This window comes from Taurulus bubalis, assembly GCF_910589615.1.
Source record: "Taurulus bubalis genome assembly, chromosome: 18".
NCBI classification, from domain to species: Eukaryota; Metazoa; Chordata; class Actinopteri; order Perciformes; family Cottidae; genus Taurulus; species Taurulus bubalis.
This window is the reverse complement of record NC_136606.1, coordinates 17,394,008-17,421,325: the sequence shown is the minus strand read 5'-3', so window position 1 is coordinate 17,421,325 and position 27,318 is coordinate 17,394,008. Positions and strand designations below refer to the sequence as shown.

General features: G+C 49.5%; 1 protein-coding gene across 2 annotated transcripts in view; it reads left to right on the top strand.

Moving 5' to 3' along the window:
* Positions 1–24,868, top strand: part of LOC306750927 (neuropilin-1a) — a 51,957-nt gene extending 27,089 nt beyond the window's left edge. The window contains exons 6-17 of one of the 2 annotated variants that reach the window (XM_079234415.1): positions 1,372–1,538; positions 10,583–10,738; positions 12,546–12,690; positions 16,131–16,462; positions 17,679–17,823; positions 19,836–19,946; positions 20,718–20,768; positions 22,611–22,754; positions 22,877–23,154; positions 23,266–23,362; positions 23,476–23,529; positions 23,654–24,868. In XM_079234415.1, coding sequence (XP_079090541.1) covers positions 1,372–1,538; positions 10,583–10,738; positions 12,546–12,690; positions 16,131–16,462; positions 17,679–17,823; positions 19,836–19,946; positions 20,718–20,768; positions 22,611–22,754; positions 22,877–23,154; positions 23,266–23,362; positions 23,476–23,529; positions 23,654–23,940 — 1,967 coding nt within the window. In that variant the 3' untranslated portion in view covers positions 23,941–24,868. Of the gene's footprint in view, positions 1–1,371; positions 1,539–10,582; positions 10,739–12,545; positions 12,691–16,130; positions 16,463–17,678; positions 17,824–19,835; positions 19,947–20,717; positions 20,778–22,610; positions 22,755–22,876; positions 23,155–23,265; positions 23,363–23,475; positions 23,530–23,653 lie in introns of both variants that reach the window. The other variant, XM_079234416.1, reaches the window with a different exon arrangement.
* Positions 24,869–27,318: the final 2,450 nt, after the last annotated feature.

Here is a 27,318-nt window from a genome sequence, read left to right as displayed (position 1 = left end):
CCGAGACGCATCCCAGATCGGAGAAAAATCTCCAAACTCGGAGCCTGCGCTCTTCCAGTCATGTACCACTTGAATCATTCATAATCCCCTTATGCATAATACACGGTGGATTTTCTCGCCTCCGCATGGCAAAGGGAAAGGGTACCACTCGAGCTGAAAGCCACTGATGCGAGGTGATAAGGTGATGAAAGGAGGCCTTGTCTTTTGTCCTTGCTCCCGTTTCTCTGCCTTTCATCCCCCACCCCCATCCAACCTCGCTATCTTCTCGACTACGGTCGGTAACCCACATGATCAGATACCGTCCTCAGCGGCAAACAAGCGGCCCTTTGTGTTTCCGCTGATCACGATCACGGGCTACGTCGAGGCCGGAGAGGCGCGAGACGGTGCTGGGACTCGGGCGTGTGCACGTGCGGCACAGAAAGCGCACGCTGACCCAGTGACTGAGGTGCTTCAGCAGTGCGGCAGATGGGGAGACCATCTGTGTCGGCTCGTAGGCAGCAGCCACACAGCAGCTCCACGCTGCTCCCCGTCCTGCGGCCTCGCAAACCGGCGAATTTGAAGCACCGCCGAGGTGCTTTGTGTTCAACTTCCCCATCAGGCGAAAGAAAGTGGCAAATAAACAATAAGAAAGAGTAATGGTCCACAGGAATGTGTGAAAGTGTGCCCTCACACACCTCTGTGTGGTCGCGGTGGCCTTACACGACTCCTGCTCAGATCAAAAGGTCATATCGTTCCTTCCAAATGTTGCGGCGGCTGCGTCCGCGGCGGTGTCAGCATGTCTGACCTCCAGGGGTCAGAGAGGCCGACCCCGAGCCGACCCGGCTGAGTCTTTAGTCCCGGAGGCCCGGATGCCTCAAAGCGGCTGCCCCATGTCAACACAAACAGGGGAAGCCACCTTGTGGTTTGGCCATGGAGTGTGATATATGGCCCTAAAATACAGCTGCTAAACTCCCCCCAGAGACCAAGTTGGGGGAAATATTCCCTGTGTGCAAAAAAAGATTAACTGCCCACAGAGAGGTGATGGAAACAGATCCAGTCAGTGGAAGAAACAACTGGAGGGAAAGTCACTTTAACGCCTAATACTGTCGTAATCTTAGCCCACACTGAATGTTTTATGAGGACATTTTTACGCCCTAATGCGGAACACTTCCATCCGGCCTCCATTAGAAGACTAAAGAGGGAGAAACAGGGAGGATTTACTGAGGCGTCGCTGATGCGCTGCTCTTTTCCGGCCGGCGGCGCTGAGTGCCTGTCGCGCGCCGTCGTCCTCCCCAGAGACGAGCCCTGATTCTGGGGGACACTGAGAGCAGCGTACGGGTACATTCAGGTACATTCGGGATTGGACTAACACATCTTATTCATTCCCCTCAGACTTTGACTGCAGCGACCCTCTGGGAATGGAATCGGGAGAGATAACATCGGACCAAATCATGGCCTCGTCCCAGTACAACCCCAGCTGGTCCCCAGAGCGCTCCCGACTCAACTACTATGAAAACGCATGGACGCCGGCCGAGGACTCCAACAAAGAGTGGATACAGGTACCGCGTCTTTGTTTTCTCGTGTCACAAAGAGGGTTGTTTGATCCAAATATCACAGAGCAAAGGCATTAAAAGGTAGTTTCAGCGAAGCGAAGAGTAAACCAACAATCCCCCGACTAAAGACTTTCATTAAAGATCCTGAAATCTAAAATAAAAACAATGACATCATAGCTAGAAAGTATCTCTTAACTACTTTGGACACACTTAGTGTTTGTTATTTAAATCCAGGTATGTTTTTTGGCCGTGAGTCACAGTCTGGCGGCATTGGAAGTGACTGCAGCCGGCTTGAACACAGCAGGAGTGTTCTGTGTTCGTCCTTCAGTCTCTGGAGGTGCAGCGTCTCCGTCGCGCTTTCACGAGAAACCAACAATTTCGATGATGAATGCCAGTCGTCCTGATGGACCTCGGGGCGGTCGAGTCCACGCCTCTCGCAAAGAAATTGCCCTCATCCCCTCTCTCTCTCTCTCTCTCTCTCTCTCTCTCTCTCTCTCTCTCTCTCTGTCGATCTGTCTGTGTCTTTTCCCTCCCTCTCTCTTCCTGTCCTACCTGATAACTCCCCCCTATTCTGTGATAACAGCAGCTGCCTCCGGGGATGCTGGGATTTAGTCCAGGCATCTTGCCCAGCCTCTCTCTCACACACACACACACACACACACACACACACACACACACACACACACACCAAAACCCTGTCATATGTTTCTGTCTGTCGGCTTATCTGCACAAAGCGATCATCAGCCACCGGGGGAACTTTATGTGGAAAGATTAAGGATTTAGTTCCTCTCTCCCCAGATGGGGATAAGTCACACATCCCAAGTCCACTCACTCCCTCGTGTTGTGCCACACAGCCGCACTACCTGGATGCATTTGCCGCACGTTTGATTTATTAACCGAAAGCCTCCAGGCCTTGTAAATGCCCAGACTGTTTTTCTTTCTCGACTGTTTTTTCCGACAGTCTTCGCCTCATTGCTGAAAAAGTTTGGGCCCCCTATATATTCCTCGGGGGACGCATAACAGAGCTGACCCGAAGCCAAATATTTGCTTGAGGAGGGCCATACGCAAGCTTTTCCTTTTATTACTGCCATGAAAATATTTTCCTGAGGGCCCCTGTTGCTCTGTCGGACTAATTGAATCAGTGTTGTAGTGTGTGTGGGTGTGTGTGTGTGTGTGTGGGGGGGGGGGGGGGTCGTAGTGCATTCTTTCTCCCATGCATGTGGGTCCATGTGTGCGTTCCTGGCTTTGTGGGTGCACAGGACGGTCTGACCGGGTCCACATCGTCCCACATCGTCTGAGTGGATCAGGAAGAAGCACGGCCTCCCTCACCACTTCCTCAAGCGGTCGGACAGTCTGTCGTATTGAAGCATTTTTCTCTCTGAAAGGAAAGCCATTGTTCACAGTCAGATGTGTGTGTTAAGGGTAGCGGCGGAGGCTTGCAGGCCTCTCTATGTCAGCGGAAATTACAAGCGATCACAATGATTTGTTGCCACTCCAGCCGCCCCCCCCGCCGCTTATAGTATTGATCATATTGAGGATTTGATTTGGCAGTCAAATCTGGATTTTGCTCTAATGGGTGCGCTGATTTCCCCGATACTAATCACATCAAAACAGTGGGGCTCCTCTTAATTTCAGAGCCGCGGCCGTGCTCGCCACCTGATTTATGCTTTCGAAAAAGGAGCGCGATGCACTTGTGCCGAGCGGAGGCCCAATTATCACAAGTGGTATTAAAAAGAGTCGGATTCTTCATTCCTCTTTCATTAGGCCGGTCCGCGGTGCCGCCAACAAGCTCAGGCTTCCCAGCGCGGCACGTACGAATCATCTCGGTGCGCCGTCAGAAGCATAGTAATCAATTCATTATTTATTTCATTATCATTCCCCGACTGCAGTTTGAGGCCGACGGTTTTTATTATTCATGGCGGGCGGCCGTTTTGATTCCTGGGCTTTTTTTCCCCCTCTTCTTCTCTTTTTTCTTCTCCCTGCTTTTTCCTTCTTATTTTTGTCTGAACATAATCCAGATTTGTCATCCATTTTAATGCCGCCTCATTCTAATGCACGGAGAGGAGGAGGGCAAGATGCTATTCTCTGGGTAATTAGATTGGTGTGGTGGTTCAGCATCGAGGGCCCAGCCATTAATCAGCCCTTTGGTGAGCACAGAGATGGACAGATGTCCTTTTGAGGGGGTTTGTGGCTCGAGGAGGGAGCAAAGAAAGAGGCAAAAATCCTTCATTTCGGGGGGTTTTCTCCCTCCCTCTCGTTCCTCTTGAAAATGCCGGTCCACAGATCTTTATCAAGGTAGAGATTTCTGCATATTATCTGCACCGTGTGCGTCGTGGCCGTCTTTGAAGATTAGGGGGATGAACAGCGGGAGTCTGCGCAGCAGGTTGCGCTAAAAAAAAAAATCTAAATGAGGTGTGCACAAACACACACACACACACACACACACACACACACACACACACACACACACACACACACACACCATCCAGCTTATAGACTGATCCTTGCTTTCTGAACTCACCTCAAAAGGAAACCCGAATGACACATAGCACCTCGTCTGCACAACACATTCGTCTCTGTGCTTTTTTGCCTTCGCCGCGGCCCGAAAACCGACGGCCCTCGGGGAGCGTGACAGCGCGGTGAAATTGCAAGGAAGCTGACATAGCGTGGAACGTCTCTGTCAGATATGTCGGAGCCACGAACTGATGTTCTACCGAGAGCCACCGCGGCACCTGAAGGATGCAATAAAACCCGAGACTGGATCTCCTGCCGGGCAGCCGCCATTGATCTCGTGCACAAACACACACAACATGAATAATTTACACCGTACTGGAGAGAACCCAACTGTCAATACCTGAAAGCCTCTTTAATGAGCATCTCATAATGGCAATATGCAGTCGGTTATCTCATGAGCTGACTTTGCTCTCTGTGTGTCTATAATTCAGCCGGCGGCGGCGGCTCCTGCCACTATCATCTTGCCAGGATGCATAATGCCTTAATTACCTCACTGGTATGATAGCCTTAATTGTTTAACGATAAGAGGCGATAGCGAGGCCCGTACACCTTTGTCGTTGGAGAAAATGCTTTTAATCCCGCTTGTCTGACAGCTGACAGCACTGAGCATGAGAAGCATGCCGGTGTTTGTTTGCACAATATGCTCCTTTATCCCCCGCATGTGATGCTAATCTCAACTATTTGCAGAGGAACTGGTCACGGGGTGAACATGGGAAAAGGGAAGAGGGCAGGGCTGGGGGATTCGTGTGAATCCGTGAGGCAAACAGCACTTAGCAAAGATAACAGGTTGAGTTCCCGCCGCCTGACCAGCCAAACGACCACTAATCGCTCACTTCCTCCACGAAAAAAAAACGCCGATCCTCTCCGCCTGACGCCAGACGCTAAACCTGCGCTCTCGGCTACATCCTGCAGATATGAATGTGCTCTCAGTAACCCCGGGTCAATGAGTTGCAGAGATGGCCCCTTCATTGCCATTGTCTCTCTCTCTCTCTCTCTCTCTCTCTCTCAGTGTTCCAAGTTCCCGTTCCCTCACCGCCGAGTGATGAGCAATTTAGAATACGCAGCGGTAATCAACGGTGGCTTTTTTCGGCTAATGAAGTCCGGCGGTGCCTGGTGAGATCACCGTGGCGCCGCACGGATGGTAAACAATGGACGCTCTCTGGGCCCTCGCCGCTCCCCGGGGGCCTCTGCTCTCAATTGGAAAACAAATCCATGAGAGGATAGAGACCCACGCTCGGGTGGCGGAGCCCGAAAGCGGGACGAGAAATCGAAACATGAGGGATGGCATGATGTAATGAGACGAGACGGTGCCACGAGTACCACGAGACAAAAAACTGCCGTAATCAGTGTGAGTTTCAGCGTCTGCACCGAAGAAGAAAAAGAAAAGCCTCAGAGTTAGTTGTCATATCCTGGGGAATGATCATCAAGCAGCTTCCAGACATGACATACCAGCGGGTCGCCCTCTCTTCCTTCCTGATCACTGTTTCTTGGTTTCATAATCATGACTCAGAGCGTTAGTCATGTGCTTGTCTGCGAGGACGGGGATGACCCGTGAGTTTTAAAGGTGATGCAGAAGGAAGGAATAAAAGCTCGCTGATGAATGCTTCCTCTTACTCAGCTTCATCAGAGCCACTTCACACTCGGTTACGGCGGTCACCAGAGCCTGTACATTCCTCTCTGTCAGGGGGCAAAAACAGACGACCGGCGCTTCGGGAAGGCGTGCATAATTTAATGCCACCACGGAGGTGTCGGGGGGCTAAAAATAGACTGTCAGGTGAACACCGTGATGAATGGAAGGTCGTGAGTGGAGCTCACAGGTCCTGCAGCGTTTGAGTAATACCGTTTTCATGAAAGGAGAATTAATTACACTTTAAGGGTAATGGAGCCGTTCCGAAGAGCTTCCGCTACCGAAAGCCCTGTAGGTGAAATTAGGAAACAGATTGCTGAAATACTGCGTCTGGAGCTGGAAAGCATCTCTTCGGCTGCATGTTTTATGTCCAGTTACAAAACTGTCATCTTTGTCTCATTACCACACACAGGATATTAAAATCAGAGATTGTCTGCGAGGAAAACAAAAAACAACGACAGGTGACTAGAGGCTTTGCATGTACTTGATGGCCCAAAAAGCCTTTTGCTTAACTATACCACCCTTTAAGATCCATAAAGCATTTCCAGAGGTTTTCTATGTGCACCAGCGGCCTCTCAGGCGTCGGAGCACAGAGGAGCGCTCCCTCCTTCCTCACCCTCGGCATTTCTCTTGTTGTTTTTGGTGACGGAAAACGAATAAACTCGTTACCCAGAGGCCTCGGTTATTCAGTCAGCAGCCCACACACACACACACACACACACACACACACACGTAAAGACAGATTGGAAGCTGGAAATGGATTTAAAAGAAAGTATTCGGTAAACTACGGATTGCTGCAACTCTTCTTGGCAACTCAATTATGGGCCAATCAAGCAGCGAGAGATAAAGCTTTTGAGCCTTTGCTGTTTCTCGAACCCCCCCCCCCCCCCCACACACACACACACACACACACACACACACCACCACTACCACCCCCGGCCTTGTAAACCACATGTGTCCTCGCTGCACCCACACACCAATGCCCGGCCTCAACCACGTATCATGTGGCCTCGCTTGCACGTCTGAGTCAGTCGGCTGGGAGACGACACAGCGAAGCAGCGGAGAGACCTAATGATCACGCCCACAGCTGCCACTGCCGTTGAGGGATAATTGGAAAATGATCTCTTGAAACTTGTAGGAACACACACAAATACATAAATACACCGACTGCCTGTCATTCCCAGACATTAATTCCCACACACACACACACACACACACACATGCAAGAGCCTCAATCAAATGCCTGATGCATATTTCAGTCCAGCCGGTCTGCAGGCCAGGATTTAACGGGTTGATGTTACATGCCCGAGCACGACTAATTATTTTTCTGCATCTTCTGGTTTCATTAGTGTGTGTGTGTGTGTGTGAGACGACTTGCCTCACACTGGCTGTTGTGTGGCAAGGGGCTTTGAGTCATCTGTTTGCCTCACAACAACACGAAGGTAGAGAACACCCAAAACACACGGCGGCGAACGCAGTTTGAGGAAAAACAACGTCCCTGGGAGACAAAGACGTGGAGAAATCCTGCCCACACATCAGCCTGCCTTTGCTTTATGGAAAGATTCTGAGAAGTCTGGGTGATTTCTTACCCCAGCCTGGCATGTTTATGGCTCAGAGTGTGTGTGTGTGTGTGTGTGTGTGTGTGTGTCCCTCCAGATATGAGTTGCTGTGCACCAGCATGCCCAGAATGCACGGTGTCATTTGTCTGCAGGTGGGCTCCAGTCCAAACACGCACTCTCATAGGAGAAATAACAATATGGTGAATGAGCAGCTCCGTTCTGTCGGATCAGCAAAGGCTCAACAGCAGCACATCCCCGTAGATGCTAGATTAGGAGTCATAATTCACACCTCTCCGCGCAGTGATTACATCACCCATTAAGCACGATTCTGCCTTTCAGGGCCCGATGACAAATTGTTTATCATCTGAGAGTGATATACCGGCCCCAGATCCACTGCGCTCGCGGTTTCTCAATGTTGGTTTATGTATATAGGTCATAGCGATGGCTGTCCGTGGCTCGGGGCTAAAAGGAGTCCCAGTCGCCATCATTTTCCGGGCCTGTTTGTTTTCACTGCGGTCTCTGTGGTCTGGGAATGGACTGTGCTTTACATCCACAACGTCCTGGCAGCCCGTCTCCTCTCCCTGACCCGCGTGACCCCCGGTCTCTCTGCCTCCTTCCTCCGCTTCTAACAAGCAGACATTAATAAATCATGCTTTGCTCATTACCCGGGCCCTGCTATCGGCCCGCGTCTGTGAAATTGATCTAATCTGTGCACTCCTTCGCTGGAGACCCCGCGCTTCTTCCATCGCTGTCATCGGCTTGTTCTTTCCTTCCCGACTCTCTCTCTCTCTCTCTCTCTCGTTTAGCTTTCCCTCTTTCCTCTTTCCATTCCCCCGCTTTCATCGTTTGTTTTTGCCGTCGTCACATCTGTGAAAGGTGACAAGACGTCCCAGAATTCCGAACGGTTTTCCCGAATCCCAAATCCTGTCCCGCATATTTGACTAAACCCGATTTATAAAAGGTAAAAAGACTCATCGTTGTGTACAGTAGCGCAGCGACTGGATGAACTTAGTACACATCCGGATACACATACGCTGTTGAATTTAAAATACATAAGTAGGGAAATTAAACCTTCCATTTCGGACATAAACATGCAGCCGGAAAAATTAAACGTAGTACAGGAGTACAGGAGGAGGGACATTCTCCTGGATCTTTGCTGCCTTACGAGATCCAAACAAACCCGTTTGCAGTAACGTCTGCAAGAAAACATACTACTATTATTAGTTTAGTGATTATTATTGCTACTGTGAGTCGTCAACCCCAACGTCACAGCTCTCTTTTGGACTAAAGTTGCATATATATTCCAGCATCATTCAATTTGTGCCAAAAAATCCCGAAAGCTATTCAACCGCAAATGATGAAAGCACGTTTTCACCCCTTAAAACGGGCCAATTCACACAAACATGAATTCCCAACAACAACAGCGTTCCCAGCTTGCCCGGAGTGCTGATTAAAGTCATGCATCATACGTCTGACCCTCTTCATATTCCAGCACGCTCAGGTTCTGGGTCTGAGCACCCATGAGTGTTCCCAATTAGCCCCGCCACTCATTTCCTTCCCAGGGGCTCTTCGTCTCCATTACACCTAATGAGCTCTTTTTCAGAGAAACATCCCATGGCCAAGTCTTCTTATTAGACCTTTTCTTTTTAACATAGACCCTTTCAATAAGCTGCTTTTCCATTGGTGCACATTGGAAATGATTCAGGCTGGACATTTGTAGACAGATGTTAAAGACACAGGCCAGCGCTACCAGATACGGCCTTTTACCCAGAATTCAGCGCCTGCGTTATTAAATGGGAACCGTCTGAAGCTGAAGGGATTTGATTTTGTCTCTATTTGTGGACCCAAATGAAATCTGGGATTTACTGTATGAGCCCCTTGAGCGTGTAGACAGGAACAAAAGTATTCCGTCCCCGAATGTGACTCGTCTTTTTTGTTAGTCTCCATCCATCCAAATCCTTTGAGTAGCCAGGGGAGAGAGAGACATTTATTGCTCCCATCTGTTTGTGTATTTTTGCTTCTGGAAGTGAATTTTCAGGCGCGCCAGCGTCCCAGCGTTCCGCGGCACACAGATGTTCCTTTTCCTGCTCTTTGCTCCGAGTCATTAAGTGTGGCGTGGCGCTGCATATGAGGCTGGTGGTCCAGGCTTTGACTGTGCAATTTCAGCTTTTCAGGAGCTCTGTGGAGATTGTTGGTGGCAGATCACCCTGGCTTTGATTTTCTCAAATATGTGCACACGCTATATGACCTCTCCTACCCACCACCCATACACATACCTCGGCACTCCACGCGTTAAAACCCGTCTCACGTCGACGCCGGAGCCCTCAGCTCCTCCCCGTCCTCCTGCCTCGCGTTGGCGCCGTCTGCACGCAACGCCATTACTCCTCATTAACGACAGGCCGGTGCTAACGCTTGTTCAACTGGAGCTCGCTGAGGTAGCAGTGCTTCTGAATCCTCTCAGTTTCTCACCATGCGCTCCCTCCGTTATGGATGGAGGGATGGTACGGCGGGGTTAAGTAGCCTCCGGAGGTCAGAAGGGGGGCGATTTGTTATCTGCGGCGGCTGAAATGATTCCTCGTGTGTCTCGGGGATAACAAAAGCTGACTTCACCACCGGGCTCGGAGAGAAGTGAGGCAGCGTTTACGTCATCAAGCCAGATTGAAGGCTATTCTCACCACAGAAACACAAGCTGCGTGTGCCGTTTCCTGGCAGTGATGGTTCATGGTTGTGAACGGGCATGATGGCTGGCAGAAACCAGCAACATCTCTGAATGCATCGCTCTCACACACACACACACACATATATATGTATATATATATATATGCGACTCCAGGACAGACATACACCCAGATACTCGCTGACCAGATCTGGCTTCCTCCTTGTGAAATTGTAATAGCCCTCCAGTAATGTACCCCACTTCATGATTACTTCACAAAGCCCTGCATATTTTAAAGGCACAATATTTGATATTCAATCTGTATCTCTCTTTCCTCCTGGCCAATTTTGATAATGTGATTGCAGCGCTCGCTCTATTCAACATTCACTTCTATCCAATAAGCCCTTGTCTCCCATCTCAGGAAATTAAGTTGTCATCCTGTGTCTCTTTCATTAATGTGACTATCATGTCATTGCTGTTTATTAAATTCCCAGGTAGCCGACTATGGCCAGAGGTGATTCTAATAGCGGGGCTTATATTTATAGCTCTCTGAGCTCGTCAGTGCCTCGTTAATACAGGCCATGCTTCACGCATATTTCAGCAGTCACACTGTATTTCTGCCCCAGGTAATCAGCGCTCTCCTAAACACTGAAAGGGAAAGTTTTCAGCAGCGTTGTCTTCTCTCCCTCCACAGGTGGACCTGGGGTTCTTGCGGTTCGTCTCGGCCATCGGCACCCAGGGCGCCGTTTCCCAGGAGACCCGGAAGATCTACTTCCTCAAGTCCTACAAAGTGGACGTCAGCTCTAACGGAGAGGACTGGATCACTTTGAAGGAAGGCTCCAAACAAAAGGTACGGGACTCAATCCAGCAACTCGTTGGTGATTTGAAAACGGCATCAGCCTGCAGAGGTCCAACGGCGTCCTCTTTCGGCTCCAGATTATGAGGGCGAAAAGCGAAATACTCAAAAGCCCCGAGCTCTCAGATCAGATAATGAAAATAGTTTATTTTTACTTCTGCCTGACCAGCGATGGCGTCATGAAAGCCACCGCTGCACATGAAAGATCCCGTCTCGGTAGAGCAGCCAGCTGACTTGAATTATGGTCCATTCCAAGTCGCCTTTGAGCTCGACAAAAGGGGCAATACCCAGCTAAATGTCTCCCAACGTGCAATTATACACTTCCCTCTGCATGGTAATATACCCACTGTGTGTGTGTGTGTGTGTGTGTGTGCCAATGCAGCACTGCAGTAGCCATAGGGAGGATTATGCGAGGAATGTGGCCTCTGTTTTACGCCAGGCACCCGTCGACTTGTCGTAAATGAAGCCGGCGATGACAAAAGACTTGACAAACAAGAGCTTCAGTTGACGGGGAGAGAAGGAAACGAGGAGTCGTGTTTGAGCAGCTGCTGGAGGAGTGTCCAGGAGAGAGGGAAGACAAGAGGGAGGAAGGGAGGGAGGGAACGCACGCTTGACCGCAGCACCACAGGCTGAAACCATCGATCGCTGATCGGACCAGGTTTTGTCCATCTTGAGGCAAACACCCCGTCCACTGCGGGTGGCCGCAGGGTCAGAGAGCCATGTGTGTGTGTGTGACATGTAAATACCACAAGGCATTTTGGAGTGAAAGACAAAAAAAGTTGTCAACAGCAACAGAGTGTTCAAACACTCGTGTTTGTGCTGCTGTGTGCACAAAGCTCTGGCCCTGGTCGTTTCACGGTCCCTCCAAAGTACACAGTCCCTCCTGTAAAGTGGCGGCTCAGAGGTGCCCGGCCTGTGTTTTTTTCCAGACTCTAAAGTGCTTTTGTGCAGAGGAGCGCCATTTGCTACATGCTGAGTCTGCAGTTTGGAGCCTTAGCGCAGCTCTGGAAAAAGCCACTTTGCAGTTGGCGAGCGGAGAGGAGACTCGGCGTGACATTTTAAGAGTGGATGACTTTGCCCCTCAGTGACGCGGTTGACGGGTATTGCCCAGGGACTGTGTTTGAAGAGGGACTGCACTGACTAATGGATCAGACCAGGTGTTGTTTTAGCTCGTCCCAAATTAGCTGAGCTAGCTAGCTGTCTATCTGCCTGTCCATCCTGCTCGTCCCTGCTGGACTCCTCTCTGCCACACAGCTACTCTGTGAGGAGGTCAGGAGGTCACGTGGTCACCGGTGTGATTCAATTACCCGGAATGGGCTGTGACGGACTGTGGGGAGTTGTTTTGCCGGGTGGCCGGCCTCTTCGTATAGCCGCTGGTAAACTGTCAACAAACCCCAGGGGAGAACAGTGGCGTCTCTGACCTCTAAACAGTAAAACCTCCACCAAATCTGGTACCAGAGGACAGCAATAAGGGCATCTTGAGCCAATCTGGACTTGTCAGTGTTACACATCCTGCCTCGGGCTTCACAGTCACAGGCCACGGCCCGTCTGTGCTGCTTCATCTGGCACAAAGGGAAGTGCTACTTGTGACGGATGTCACATTTTAGTCACGTAGAAAGTTTTTTTAAACGTGTCATTTAGATTGCATCTTTACTTGACAATGCTAGCTAGCTGCATCTTCATCTCATCACCTCCGCTCCCTCGTTTCTTGCTTCAAAGCAGACGAGGTCTCAGACGAGCTTCCGCCCGGCGTCTCAACTCGCCGTGTCAATAATGTACTTTCCTTCCGCCTCCATCGCAGGTTTTCCAAGGCAACACCAACCCAACAGACGTTGCCAAGACGATGCTGCCCAAACCTACGCTGACGCGATTCGTCCGGATCCGTCCCGTTACCTGGGAAACAGGCATCGCGCTGCGCTTCGAGGTGTATGGATGTAAGATATCAGGTTGGTACTGCCGAGATCCCTGCTGATCTGCATACACGCACACGTCTCAGCTCTATCTCGCCTCACAGCTTGCCACTGGAAACGCTACATTACACGGCTTATACTCCAATCACATACAGTCGCAAATGCAATAAGCCGCCCGCGCCGGTATCGGCTCCCTGCTTGTTGCAACACGCTGGGTATTTCCCACTCCGGCCCCAGTTGCACAAACATCTTGCTTCTGCGAGGTGTGAGAGGAAGCTCTGCTCCAAGGCTAAAGCTAGCTGCTGCATTATAGAGGAGTGGCACGTGAGGGAAGATTACCTATTTATGTTACCCCATGTTTAGATGTACCTCATTCAATATAAATGGAGGCTCCATCTGGAGGGCAGAGCGAGCTGGAGCTGGGCGGGACCGACGTGGTCCCGTCGCTCCTGATGAGCCGGTCACAGCCCCCTCTTTAGCCACAGCTTTGATTTTGGCAAAGCTCCTCTCATCTGTGGCATTTTGTCGATGCTATTTTAACGAGCGGTGTGTGTGTGTGTGTGTGTGTGTGTGTGTGTGTGTGTGTGTGTGTGTGTGTGTGTGTGTGTGTGTGTGGCTCGCTTTCATATGGTTTTAACCCATCTGTCTGCATCTCTATAGGTTTCTGGTCGTGTGTATCGACTGTTAATTAGTGATCGCCTGTGTGTTTTGTTCCTTCTGTACTTGGATAGGGAGTGTATCGCACAAGGACGGCCATTTGTTGTCAGTGTTGTTAGTTCAGCATTAAGCCTTGGATTACAGTTACGGCTCCGGATTAGTCGTAGCCAGCCAAATGTGCTTGTGTGTGTTCTGTGTTTGTGTGTGTGTGTGTGTGTGTGTGTGTGTGTGTGTGTGTGTGTATGTGTGTGTGTGTGCGAGCATCACATATGTGTGGCTCTTTATGTAATAGCTGAGGGCGCTGCGGACACAGCAGGGTTACAGCTGGGGCGTGTGTTTCGGGCGAGCGCCCAGACCGCTGCACAAAGCCTAAACACATCACAGGGCCGGAGTTCACCACAGGGCCTCCGTAAGGACGTCAGCACCCCTGGGTGCTGTGAAGTCGCTGCCAGTTTAACTGCATGCTATAGCAGCGCAGTCGGCGGGAGAGAGAGAGAGAGAGAGAATATTGCGAGGCTGCATAAACCCGGTGACTCACTGCGCTCTACCTCGAGCGATGTCACCAGAACTTTACGGAAAAACTTCTGTTGAAAGAAATATGAACTTTTTTCTCTACTTTTCCCTCCAAAAAGGTGAACACAGTGCACCAAACATGTGAGCGGGATAAAAGTATCCAGAGTAAGTGCCTTGACTTCCCCTTAAGATACAAAGACCAGATATCAGGCTTAGAGGAGGAGCTGCACCCCAGAATGTTGCAAGATGTTTTTCCCGAGATCGTCACGGTCGCGTGCCCCCGCCGCCACAAACAGCTACTCATTAATAAAAACATCCGCCGGCCTCGTTGTTTGTCAATACGCCATGGTGTATAAATATCTGGTATGAACCATTGATGCTCCACCCAAAGCCTAAATGCGGTTCACACCGCCATGCATCACCAACTCTACACTCGCACACACACACACACTTGAGTTTGTTTCTCTGGGTGTGTCATTGCGTGCGAGCCATCATCTATGAAGCCTCAACGATGGCAGCTGAAGTCGATTAAGAGCTCCGAATGAACTCCGATCGGAACCGCACGCAATCACACACACGTATACCTTTCCCTCACTCTTCAAAGGCTGCGATCGCTCTCACGCGGATTTTGTCCAAAGACGAAAAGCATGACGGTAGAAAAAAACCCACAAAAACATTCTCGAGGCGTCCGCGTTGCCCCGCGTTTGTTCCTTGAGCTGCGATTGGGCAGACTGCAGGACCGCAGAGTCGTCTCACGGGTCTGCATAGGAGCTGTTTTAGATAAGCAATGGGAAAGAGAGAGAGAAGTCTGAATGAGGCCTTGTTCTCCCAAGTCTTCGCTCGTTTTCTCCCCCAGATGCCCCGCTGTTGAGTCCTGCAGCGGTACAGTGCGCACTTTGTCTCATACAGACACAGAAGATGTAATATTGTCCAGATTTATCCCTTCGTGGGAGCTAGAGTGTTCATGTTTTATTGCTTACCACAGGTCCCTGACTCAGTATCTTGGGATTAAGTAGGAAGAATACAAGCTGCTAAGTGTCACAACTCTGGAGGTAATTTCATCACGGAGGAACTGATTTGAGCTCCAGTGTTTTCTACTTGGCTACTTACACTTACAGGACACAATAAATATGAAGTTCTACAGATTGCTACGCCTACTAACTGTTGCGTGAATGTGAAGAAATAATTTGTGTATCTCAAGATTGGACTGGTATCTTTTTAGTCATTGTGGTCATTTTCAAAAAGAATGACCTGTCAAAAAAAGAATCGAGGCACAATACACTTTATGGTATATGAAGAAGATCTTAGAAATGGAAGCGTCTCCCTCACTTCAAAGCAGTGTAATGAATACTTGAAAACGTCATGTAAAAACCCCAAAAAAATATTCCATTTGGGTATTTTTTTTATTGACCACCAGCAATAAGAGGCTGGGCTGAACACAGCAACTGGCACTGGTGGCAAGAAACTAGTACTTTGCTCATTAGAAATGTTGATCAGGTTGTTAATTTGGATCTGTCCTGGTTCTCATTGCCAGTATAATTGTAATAATAAAAGGGGAGAACATGTGGAAAGTTAAGGAATTCAGGTCTAAACACGCAAATGCTTCCGAGCCACAGCAACAGGTTGTTATCCTGCTCAGCTTTTGATATGGAGGGACGGCATCGAAGAGGAGAAAACAGCTGTCTCCCCTTTGAAACGAATGGGAAACGCATCCAAAAGAAGCTAAAAAAAAACACAACAACAACCCACAGAGAGTCCGGATAGGGTAAGATCAGAGAAGTAGAATAAAAGAGGAGAAGAAAGTCTGAAAATGTGGACAGGAAACTACGAGGTGTTAAAAGACACAGTCCCACAGATGTTGACAGCTGTGGAGCAGAAGGTGCAGCAGCAGATAAAACACAAAGAGTGTGTGTTTGTGTGTTGGTGTACGTGAGTCGACAGAGGGAGGAGGGGGTGGATGAGGGAGATGAAAAGAAATAGCGCTCCCAGAACGTGCAGGATGTGGAAGCACCAACCAAGAGGAGGGTTTTAATTGGCTGCCTGGAGACAAACGCTTCAGGCAAAGGAATTAGTATGCAGGAGATCTGAAGGCAGGGAGAATGGAGGCAGAGATCACAGCAACATCACAAAGAGTTTGGGGAATTGTCCTCCTCTTTGACTTTCAGCATTCCTGTGTGTACCTCAAACTCGCCAACTGGACTCGTGGCGTGGTCGATGATGTTGGGCATCAAGTCTTTTGTGGCCCTGCAGTTTTTCATTACAGTTTGAATGAGAATGCTAAGCATCTTTTTTTGTTTGTCTTGCAGAGTACCCATGCTCGGGCATGCTGGGCATGGTCTCAGGCTTGATCACCGACAGCCAGATCACCGCCTCCTCCCACACGGACCGCAGCTGGGTACCGGAGAACGCCCGCCTGCTGACCAGCAGGACGGGGTGGACCCTGCTGCCGCAGCCGCAGCCCTTCACCAGCGAATGGCTGCAGGTGGATCTCGGCGAGGACAAGCTGTTGAAAGGGTTGATCATCCAGGGAGGGAAGCACCGGGAGAACAAGGTCTTCATGAAGAAGTTCCGACTCGGCTACACCAGCAATGGCTCCGACTGGAGGATGGTGTTGGACACCAGTGGGAACAAGCCAAAGGTGAGAGAAGTTTCCTGTATATTTGATTTTTCATACAAATCTGGTGAACCCTTACCGGCAAAAGTTATTTCGATGATAAAAGGAGTTGGAATTTATTTCTAACACCAAAAGATTGGGGGAAATGATTCGTAGACCTGCTACTCAAAAAAGTCCCTTGGACCATCAATTCCGAATGTGGTGCATTTAGTCAATATTCACCAGAGCGTTGCGCCTGGTGAATGTGAGTCATTCAGGAGTCGTTGCGAGTCAATTTCAGCAGCGCTTTGAATCACATTAGGATAAGCATCTCGAGTCTCTCCGATCCTTCTCCCAGTTCTCTCCTCCTGCTTTGTATTCTGCGCGAGACCCACCGCTCAAGCCTTTCAGTGGATAGTGAAACCTCTCCAGAGGGGAAGGAGGGGGCGAGGGGGAAACGGGGGAGGAAAGACGAGGGCGAGAGAGAAGGGAAGGAACGCGCAACAGAGCGGAGTGACCCGAGATTTATCTGCCGGTGTCGCCGCACGCACGGGAGACGCACGCCAACACTTTCCCCAATGCATACACGGCTTACACACACACACACATATATATATAAATATATATATATATATATATGAGCACGTACATACACAACCACGCGCACCTCCAGGAGCTGGAACAGCCAGTCCCCAATTACAAGCGTCCCTGACAGGGCATAAATCTGATCCAGATGGGCTGATGGTTGATTTATGAAGGGAGTAAGGAGGATCCATACCCCTCCTCTGTCCTAGTTAGTCGCATCTCTCCCCTCGCCTGAGAGGTTCCCAGCATCTAAGGTGCACCAGGCTCCCCCACGTGATCACACCCATTAATCCACTTCCATCATTCCTGCTTCACCTCTTTTGCTTGCTACTCATGCATCCCACGTCCTCCTCTTCCCCCTCGTGTATTCCTTTGCTCGAGGAGGATCTGAAGGAGCCGAAAGTTGCCTTCGACAGCGCTGTGTGTCGTGCCGTCAGAGCTGTGCTTTAGGTGTCAGCGAGATGAGAGAGATCTGGTCATCTTCTGTTCTTTCTTCTTACTCGCGTACCCCAGCACATGCCACCCGTCCAGCCCACTTCTGGTTTTTCGGCAGGCAGGGATGAGTTTGCCTCTGGGTATCTGCGTTTGAAGTCAAACACCCGGCAGTGCCATTATCAGCTGTATTGTCTTTTCACTCACTCCTTCCTCCCACCTTTTCTCTCCCTTTCCCTGCCAGATATTCGAAGGGAATAGCAACTATGACACTCCCGAGCTGAGGACGGTGGAGCCCCTGCTGACCCGCTTCATCAGAATTTACCCAGAGAGGGCCACTCCTGCTGGCATGGGCCTGAGGCTTGAGCTCCTGGGCTGCGAGATCCAAGGTAAACTGAAACTTCTATTAAAATCCATTGCATCTTGTGCAACTCTGTCTCAGGTATCACTCGAGATTTGGTGCAAAACGTACAAAAGAGGCTTTGTTCTGTCTACCTGTGGTGACCTTTCTGACCTCGCTAACAGCTAAATGCTGCTTCCACCAACGCTGGCAAAGTTACCACCCAGGTTGAAACATTTTGGACCAAGGTGATGACATTTCCAGCATAGCAATAAACAGTGTTAACAGTGGGGTTTTTTTTAGACAAAACATTAATTTACTACCCATAATGCCATGCTCGCTGGGCACACCTTGACCCCGTGTTTGTTCGCAGACTGCTTTTACACGTGTTAACACCTTGAGCCATCCATCACCTCAGCCGCTGACATGGCTGCAAGTAGCTTGCGCTCCATGTCGTTGCCACGGTCGGCGTTATTTAAAGATGCGGGGGCTTCCTGTGTTGAGCCCACAGCTGTCCCGCTCCTGCTCTTCTTCATCCCTACAAGTGACACTTGTCTTGTCTCCCGGTTACATCAAAGCTGCCCCCATAGCCACTTCACATGTGAAAGCCCACCTGGCCCATAGGATTACCAGCCTGGCCCCCATCGCTCTCATCCCAACTCCTTTCAACAGGGCCGCACACACTTTGCTATCTTTAAAAATTACCCCTATTTTTTTCCTCCCACAGCTCTTTATCTGTCTTTCTCCAAGCTGACGTAGCACACAAACAGCTCAGCGATATAAGAGTGTGTAGCGCGCTGGCCCTAAGTGGATTTACATATTGGATTTCAGGGAGGCCCATTCCGTTGTAAGCCTCATGGAGTCCCACCGGGAGCTTTAGTCAGATGATAATGCTTGTTTTCAGTGTTAATGCCAAACACACACACGTACTCGCACACAAACACACACACACAAACACACACAGACAGAGCAAGCGACCGCAATCACGCTGCCAAATGTGTGGTTACTGGCGTGAATACAAAATCCAGGCGTGTACGCAGGTGCTCGTACTGTTGTGTACAAGCGCGTGTGCAGGAGGGCTAAACCTCATCTCTGTGAGAGGCTCCCCCGACGCAGTGCTGACCCCGTCCCTGACCCTCCCCACCCTGAGTCTGACAGGGGCTGATCTGCCTCATATTTCATCTAGAGAGCGAGAGCATCGGCTCACACACACACACAGATACGGCACACATCCATTTTTCAGGCAGTTTCCCCCCCTATGCCTCTCTCTCTCTTTCTCTCGCGCTTTCTTTCCACCTCTCCCCTCCTCTGGATCATCACTCCGTCAGTGTAAACACACACCAATGTGCACACACACTTACACACACACACACACCGCCAGACGGCTGTGCGGCAGCGGAGCGTGGAGTGGATGGAGGGCCATGCCCACATCCAAGCGGGGCGGGGCCATAATGATAGGCCGCTATGGCAGCCAGGGGCCCTGCCTATAGGGGCCCTGCCTATAGGGCCCCTGGCTAAGCCCGGTTTCTGCATTTTTTAAGGTCTTAGTCGCCCAAGCCCGAAGTGAACGTGATTTCATTTCAACTCTATTTATACACCCACACCTCCACAGCATGATAAAGGGAGGAATGCTAATAGCTCAGGCCTAGATTGGAGCCCAGTGGTTAACTGTGGGCAGAACACGCTGAGCTTTTGAATACATATTTCAGTGTTTCTTTCTTTTTTTTCCGGATATTTGATATTTAAACTCTGAAGCAGACTTCAGCCTTTCAGACTACTTCTCCACCTCATGCTAACGCTGCTTGCGTCTCATTAGTTTTTCAGTGCTTGGTTGTCTGAGAGGTATTCACTTCCATTTTTGGACAAAAGTGACAAATAAATGTGATGTGATATCAAACCCTGCAGCATGCAGACAGTGATCAGACATGTGGTGTTCTGCATAGCTTCTCTGAACAATAGGGAGAAACATAGAAATGATTGACATTTTTTTATTATGTGAACCAAATCACAAAGGCATTTTCCAACTTGAAATCTAATCCATAACTGCTGTCTCCCTCACAGCTCCGACAGTCCCGCCAACCACGCACGTCCCGAGCACGACTCCGTCGGACGAGTGTGACGACGACCAGGCGAGCTGCCACAGCGGCACAGGTGATGACTACGACGTGACAGGTGCTACCATCGCCCTCGTGAGACTGCAACCAAACCCCACCCCCTCTTACCCCCACCCTCACATCCACAAACCTCTTACCCTTCCGTCTGCCTTGGCTCGCACTCAATCTTCTCCACTTTGCCAGCATCGCCGCTCTCTGTTGTGGTTAGATTTGATACCGCGGCTAATCTGCCACCTACTGTGCCCACTCGCTTGCACGCATCCCCGGGCGTGCCAGCGTACACTCCGCTCTAATTATGTGCACCTGTAGCTCCCACTTTCCCCTCTGCCTCCGCAAAGTCACATTAGACGATTGTCACACTTGCTCCAGAGATCTCCAAATCTGCACACCTGCTTCTAAACCTGCCGGCAGCCAGCTCTGCCTCTCTCTCTCTCTCTCTCTCTCTCTCTCTCTCTCTATCTTTTCATCTCTCGCCCGCCTTGTCTGCCTGTCCCCCCCCTCTTCTCCACCCTCTCCTCTCGGCCTCGTTTCCCACTAACCCAGTAACTCTCCGAGCCTGCACTGCTGCCTGCACTCCCCATTAACCAGCAGTCTCCATTGATGAGCATGGCACCTTTTCAGTCACGTGTTTTTGGAAGTATTACATTAAGCGTGTCACGGTAGACTCACCGAGACAGGGCCCTTATGCGGCTGAGGGGAAAGACGAGGCATGTGTTGGTTACAGAGATTTATCTTGCAGAGATACATTAGGTGCATGTGTGCAGTTAAAAAAGAAACATAACTCCTGCCATTGCTGGGCTAACCATGCTAATGTGTTGTGTTGTGACAGGCGGGACCACGATGCCAGAGACCACCACGGCTGAAGTGGATACCATCCCAGGTGAGAAAATGATCTTGTATTTTTCTTTCCCCATCAATGATTCCACATCCTACCAAACGTCTTTAAAGATGACGTGCCAGAATGTTGAGTAGAAATCGAACTTCTCTACGTTTTTTTGGAAGGGGGTTTAAAATTAATTTCCATAGATTTGCCATGAGGCGTACCTTAGCTAATGAACGCCCCCCCCACTGCTGCGTGTCTTTTATGAAAGCTGATGATTTGGCCCCGAGAGGCTCCTGCTGACAGGGTGAGGGAGGTTGCGTGATGCAGAGCTAGCTGATGATTAGCGCTGGTGCTCTGTTGCTGCCTCCTCAGCATAATCACTAATCACCGGTCCGACACTGACACACACTTAACACACACACACACACAAAGCCGTGCGCAACACGGCACAAAATCAGGGAAGCACGATGCAAATGACCACAGGAAATTGGGTGTGCTTTGGGGTCACACGCACACACACACACACACACACACACACAGTGCTGTTTCCTACAGCAGGTTGATGAGGCAGCAGCCAGCTGAGAGGCTGTGCCCCAGTCTGACCTTGGCTAATGGGCCATAGGCTGCACCGAGCCCCCTTCACTCTGTCTGCAGTCTGCGGGGGCAGCAGCTATGATAGATGAGAGCTGAGGTGTGTGTGCGCATATTTACGCGTGTGTGAACACAACTACATTTCTGTGGGTAAACACTCATCCGCCCGACTTTTTTTATTTCAAGAGTCTCGAACCGTGCGCGCTAATCAGCTCTGTGCATGCGAGTGTGCGCCCGCGTCTGCTCGGGTGTGTGCGGTAATCTCCGAGGATGTAGTTTCCGTTGGCATTCGGCAGGAGAAAGTCTCTCTTCATCAAGCGGCCAAGTGAGTCATGTGGCCGCTCATCTTATCCAGAGCTTGTTGGTAGCCTCCGAAGAATGGAACAAAAAAAAAAAAGCCAAAGTTATTTTAATTGGGAATGGGATGTCTCGACAAAAAATGTGGCTTGGCGTCGGAAATGTGGTTCCACATGGGAATTCCATCCTTTGTGTTTAATGGGTAAATAGAGTCGCTGCCTGTAGAAGCTAGTTAAACCCTTCCCATTATTAAAGGGAACTGGCTCATATGTTTTCATCCGGAGAGCCGCCTCCCTGTATCTCTAAAGGCATCTCATGCTGGAGTTTAAGGCCGTGGCTAACGTCCCAAGCATCCCGCTCCCTTTGCGCTCCATGGAAGTCCTTCTTTATCCAATTTGAAAAACACTAAAGCCCGAGCTCCCACACAGTTTCTTCAGCACGACGTGTGTCTATGGGGGATTGAATTGTTGGAATGGGGCCCCGGCACTGTTACCATAGCTGTCTCCAAACCTCAAGTCTCCACTCTCATTAAAATACTGAGCTCTCCGCGGGTTGCTTTGAATGTTGCTTTCTCAACTGGACGCCATGTCCAGACTCCATCTTCCTCTTCCCCTGTCCCTGTTGTCAGTGTCCCTCCATCGCTCTTTTATATACCCTGTTACGCTCATTAAAGGAGATCATTAACCGTAGCCAAGGAATACGGTCTACATGAGGCCTCTGCTGTTGGCTCGCTCCTTTCTCATGTTCGAGCCATAACTGCCTCTGCCTCCCGACTTGGCTGTTTTTATCTCCCCACGCTACAGCACTCCAAGCTTACATCCCACAGTTCTTTGCTGCCCTCTAGTGCTTGAAGCGGATCAGGAAGATTGAATGTAGCCCCAAAGTGTAGCCTGCAATCATATCATCATGACATTATTCAGTGAAAGCCCAAAGCTCTCTGCAATTTATCATTGGATGATGAAACGTGACCTCCTGACACATGATCTTGACCTCTCTTCTATGAATTTGCAGCTTTCCTGTGGTTCGCCTGCGACTTCGGCTGGGCCAATGACCCGTCCTTCTGCAGCTGGACGTCCGAGGACACTGGTTCCAGGTGGCAGATCCAGTCCAGCGGCACCCCCACCCTCAACACCGGACCTAACATGGACCACACAGGTGAGGGGCCCTGCAGGGGACCGCCTATTTGGGCCGAACCACCTGACGCAGCATAGGTGCATTTCAGCCTCAGAGGTTTTTTTGTTTGTCTGTCAGTGATGCAAGTTCTTTTTCCCCAACAGGTGGATCGGGGAACTTCATCTACACCTTGGCGACGAGTCCCCAAGAGACCGAGGTGGCTCGGCTCGTCAGCCCGGTGGTCGGCTCCCCGGACGCCGACCTGTGCTTGTCCTTTTGGTACCACATGTTCGGGCCGCACATCGGCACACTGCACATCAAGCAGCGCAAGCAGACTCTCGAGGGACCGGCTGACATCCTGCTGTGGACGGTCAGCGGTCACCAGGGCAACCGCTGGAGGGAAGGTCGCGTCCCTGTGCCGCGCACCACCAAACCCTATCAGGTAAATCACGAGGGGTCTGGGACTCGTTTGGGCATTTACAGCCATACCCGCGCTCTTTTTGTTCAAGGAAAGGTTGCCGAAAAAACAACCCTGTCTTTTTCCCCTCCCAAGGTGGTGATCGAAAGTCTGGTGGAGAGAAAGAGCTGGGGAGACATCGCTGTGGATGACATCAAGGTGCTCAACGGACTCAGCACGGCGGACTGTAAAGGTGAGGCTTTTAGAGTTCATCCGTGCAATGCCTGCATTCGGTTTCCTGATCTGAAGTATGACGACGCGGTTTTTATCTGCTGTTGGATTTCATCCTGATTTCTGTTTGAGCAGATCCTGACGTGCCCACTGAGCCGATGCTCCCAGAGGACCGCTTCAACGAAATCCGTAAGTCAGGATTCATGCAGCGGTATCGCATTTTAGAGAACTGCTTGATCACCTCCAGACCCTTCGTAGTATACGTGATACCTCCCGTCTCATTCTCCTTCTGCTTCTGTCTCCCGCCCTTCAGTTGAGGAGATCACCGAATACCCAGACTTTGTGGAGACCAACCAGATCAGCGGAGCCGGCAACATGCTGAAGACGCTCGACCCCATCCTCATCACCATCATCGCCATGTCCGCCCTGGGGGTGTTTCTGGGCGCCATCTGCGGCGTGGTCTTGTACTGCGCGTGCTCGCACGGAGGCATGTCGGACAGGAACTTATCCGCCCTGGAGAACTATAACTTTGAACTGGTGGACGGTGTCAAGCTAAAGAAGGACAAACTCAACGTACAGAGCTCGTACTCAGAGGCGTGAGGTGGCTGTACGGCGTGCAGAGCTCGCAGAGCGTGCACATAGACTGGCTGTAGGCATATCCTCTCGTATATCCACGAGTAGGCCGGCTCAAAGGACTGCCGCCGCCCTCAACTCGCTTTGGATGAGAGACAGGTTCAGGAACCAATGGGAGGGTCGGACTGATCCACGCTTTTCTCAGGAGCTGCAGTAAAAATAACCTACCAGTAGGGGACACTGTGTACAGTTAAAATACAGAAGAAAAAAAATATGTACAGATGATTTAGATGATATTTTAATTTTCTATTTTGATTTTCATTCATTTTTACAATCGGATGCTGGTGTTGAGACCAATTTATTAATAATGTTTAAAGTATTTATCGTTTTCTGGGAAAGAAATGTTTGTTTGTTTTTTTATTATCAGTTCATGAAGGCTGTTCAAGTTTTGAAAGAGACGTATCAAAATCCTAAATGAACCATATCCGGCAAAACTGTAGATTTGCCCTAGCATACAGGGTGTGCCCATGACCCACGGCCCTGAAACATGTACCCTTTCCCCTTTGACCTCTATCACTCTAATGTGAGGGTCCCACTCACGGCAACGTATGGTTCTGACAGTGCCTTTAGTACATTTCGGTTCGGCCTCCTCTGTTGATCTGGGTGTTTTTTACTGTACTTGGCCTAAGTTTTGATCACAGGAAACGGGCACGCGATCTTATAAATACCTGCAGAAAAGGATGACAGTCTATCACAGCGCTTTGTTTTGTTTTCTTGTTGTTCTCTGTCCAAAAACCACACACTGTAAATACGTTTTAATATATTTTATTGCCCTTTCTAAGAAAGTAAAAAGGAAAAAAAAAAAGCTGCAGTATCCCTTTTTTCACGGGTTTGTGTGTGTGTAAATACAATCTTCTGACTGTTTAGTGGAAGGTGCAGTGTTTTTTTTAATTTTTTTTTATTTTAGATTACTTTGCTCAGACAAGTAAGAGTTGTGTGGTCTTACAGCGATTTTCAATAAAACGCCCACTTCACGAAAAACCACCGAAAGAAGAATGAATCAAAAGGTAACGAGAGAAAAAACAACATGATGATATCTCTGCTGTGAGTTTGACCATTTTGGCATCAAACCCGCTCATGTCGACGGCAGAGGAGGTGGTGAAATGTATTAAATGTCTGGCAGCAAACCAAAAAAAAAAAAAACACAAAAAAACAACAACAGCAATCATCTTCGCTTTGCTTTCGCTCAGACCGAGACGAGCTCGTCACCGCCGAACGTCACTGTGGATTGTTCACTGAAGAAGTGCTATCCGGGCAGTGCAGCTTGAATGCACTTTGTCTCTGATCCCCTCGTGATAGGAGACTATATATAAAAAAGAGGGGTGAAACACACTAACTGAAGAATGGTGCTATCATTACTTTAGCCACGATGAACCAGCTTGTAACTGTTCACGCGCTGTATTGTAGCTTAAAGGCCTCTCGGACCGTGGAGGCTTTCTTTTCTCTTTTCTTTTTTGCGTGTTCCACGTGTAGCAGCCATAACGTTGTGATGTCATTAGGGCGGGACACTGGTGCGGCGGGGGAGGGGATCGAGTGGCGTCACCTGAATCAGGTCACCTGGCCTCCCCTCCGTGGCTTTACCAAAGGAACGGTGGCCCCCTTTCACTGGGGGCGTTCTCGCTTACTAAATACTACAAGACCTTCGGTTTCCCTTCATCATCACCCACAAAAGAACTGAGTCCTGTCTTTGCCCCGTCAGAGGCTCCGGAGAGAAAATCCAGAGAGGGAATGATGTAGAGAAAAGCTGTTTTTTCTCTCTTTTTAAGCTTCAAACAAGTGCAAATGTCACCTCGATGTGAACTCTTCAGATCTCCATTGAGACTCTTGTTTGCAGACGGATGGATGGGACAATCCCCACCGCTAGACACTAAAGGGGAAAGGGTCTCCGTGTGAAACTCCCCGTGAGATCGACAGTATCAGGACACAGGGGCCCACAGGGGCCCACAGGGGCCCACGGGAACGCGACTCTGCGGATCTCTCCCGCGCCACAATCAAACAATCAAAAAAACAAGTGGATCCGGAGGGTCTTTTACATCCGTGTGCTCTGTTCGTCGTGCCGTGGTGAACACATCCCCACTCCTCTCTCACCTCTGCATCGCGGCTCACGGAGGACTGTAGCTCCCACAACGTCTGCTGACTTTGAGAAAAAGGATCCTGTAGCGTGGACTTTAAAAAACAAACAATGTTGCACTGATAAATATATTTAAGAGGTTTATGTGTTTATAGCGTTCATTTGCAAAAAAAGAAAAAGAAAAGAAAAACAAGTCAAAAACACAAAAAAACGTGTTCATTTATTTCATCTTTTATACATGTATAAATATATAGTTTCAGATTATGTGATATAATTCTGAAATGTACAAAATATTGAGATGTTTTCATTATTGAAAAAGGCATACAAGATTTTCCAACAGAAATGTCCCTACCCCTCCATTTACGTGGCATATTAACGCTTCGTTTTGTACTGTCATTCAAATTTTGTGCAGATTCCTTTTTTTTTTTACGAGAACAAGAAAAGAAGACTTTTATTTTCAATACTGCTTCTGTAATTTGCTGTTGTAGGGAAAAAATGAATAAACAGCAAGGCCTTAAAAGTGTCGTGATCCCGGAGCTATTTGTTTCTTTGCCAGTTAGAGCCACATCACAGCCGTTAGCCGTTAGCCGCTAGCCGTTAGCCGCTAGCCTCACAAGCAGCTCTTTGCCGCAACATCTGTCTGTTTTTGCTACAAAGTGAATGTGAAGGCACTATTTCAGTCGGCAAGATGGTGATGTAAACAAAAGCGATTTGTAGTCTTTGTCTCACAGCCGCCGCTTTTCCAAAGGCACAAATAAAAGGCATCTTCAGACGAAGGAATCGGCTCATTTACTTGGTTATTTATCAATTACAGGGCAATTAAATTGTTGTGGTAGATTTATTAGCGGAGAAAAATGCAAACCGATTAACTAATTTACTCCCAACACCACGTCATAAATGGTGATTATTTATGCTCGGATCTCAACAGCAGACCGTGTGTGAGGGCTCTCCACCTAAGAGCCAGTAAAGAGCCAGTAAAACGGAGGCAAGGATCCCGGCACCGAGCGAAGGGCGGCCGCCGACCACCAATGGGACTCTGATGTGAGCCACACTCTTGGTCTGTCATTAGCAGAAAGTAGACTTCGTCTTCATTTCCACTGATTTGTGTTTCCTCTGGGGAGGTAAGGCCGCATCCTGGAGCGGCGGCGTGTTATTTTGGCAGCACGCTGACAGGGAAACGGCTTTGACTCCACGGGGGATTATGGATGGGAATTACTTTCGTAGTTGGATTTGAAACTCCAGTTCTGCCCTTCAACATTAGCGCATGAGGATAA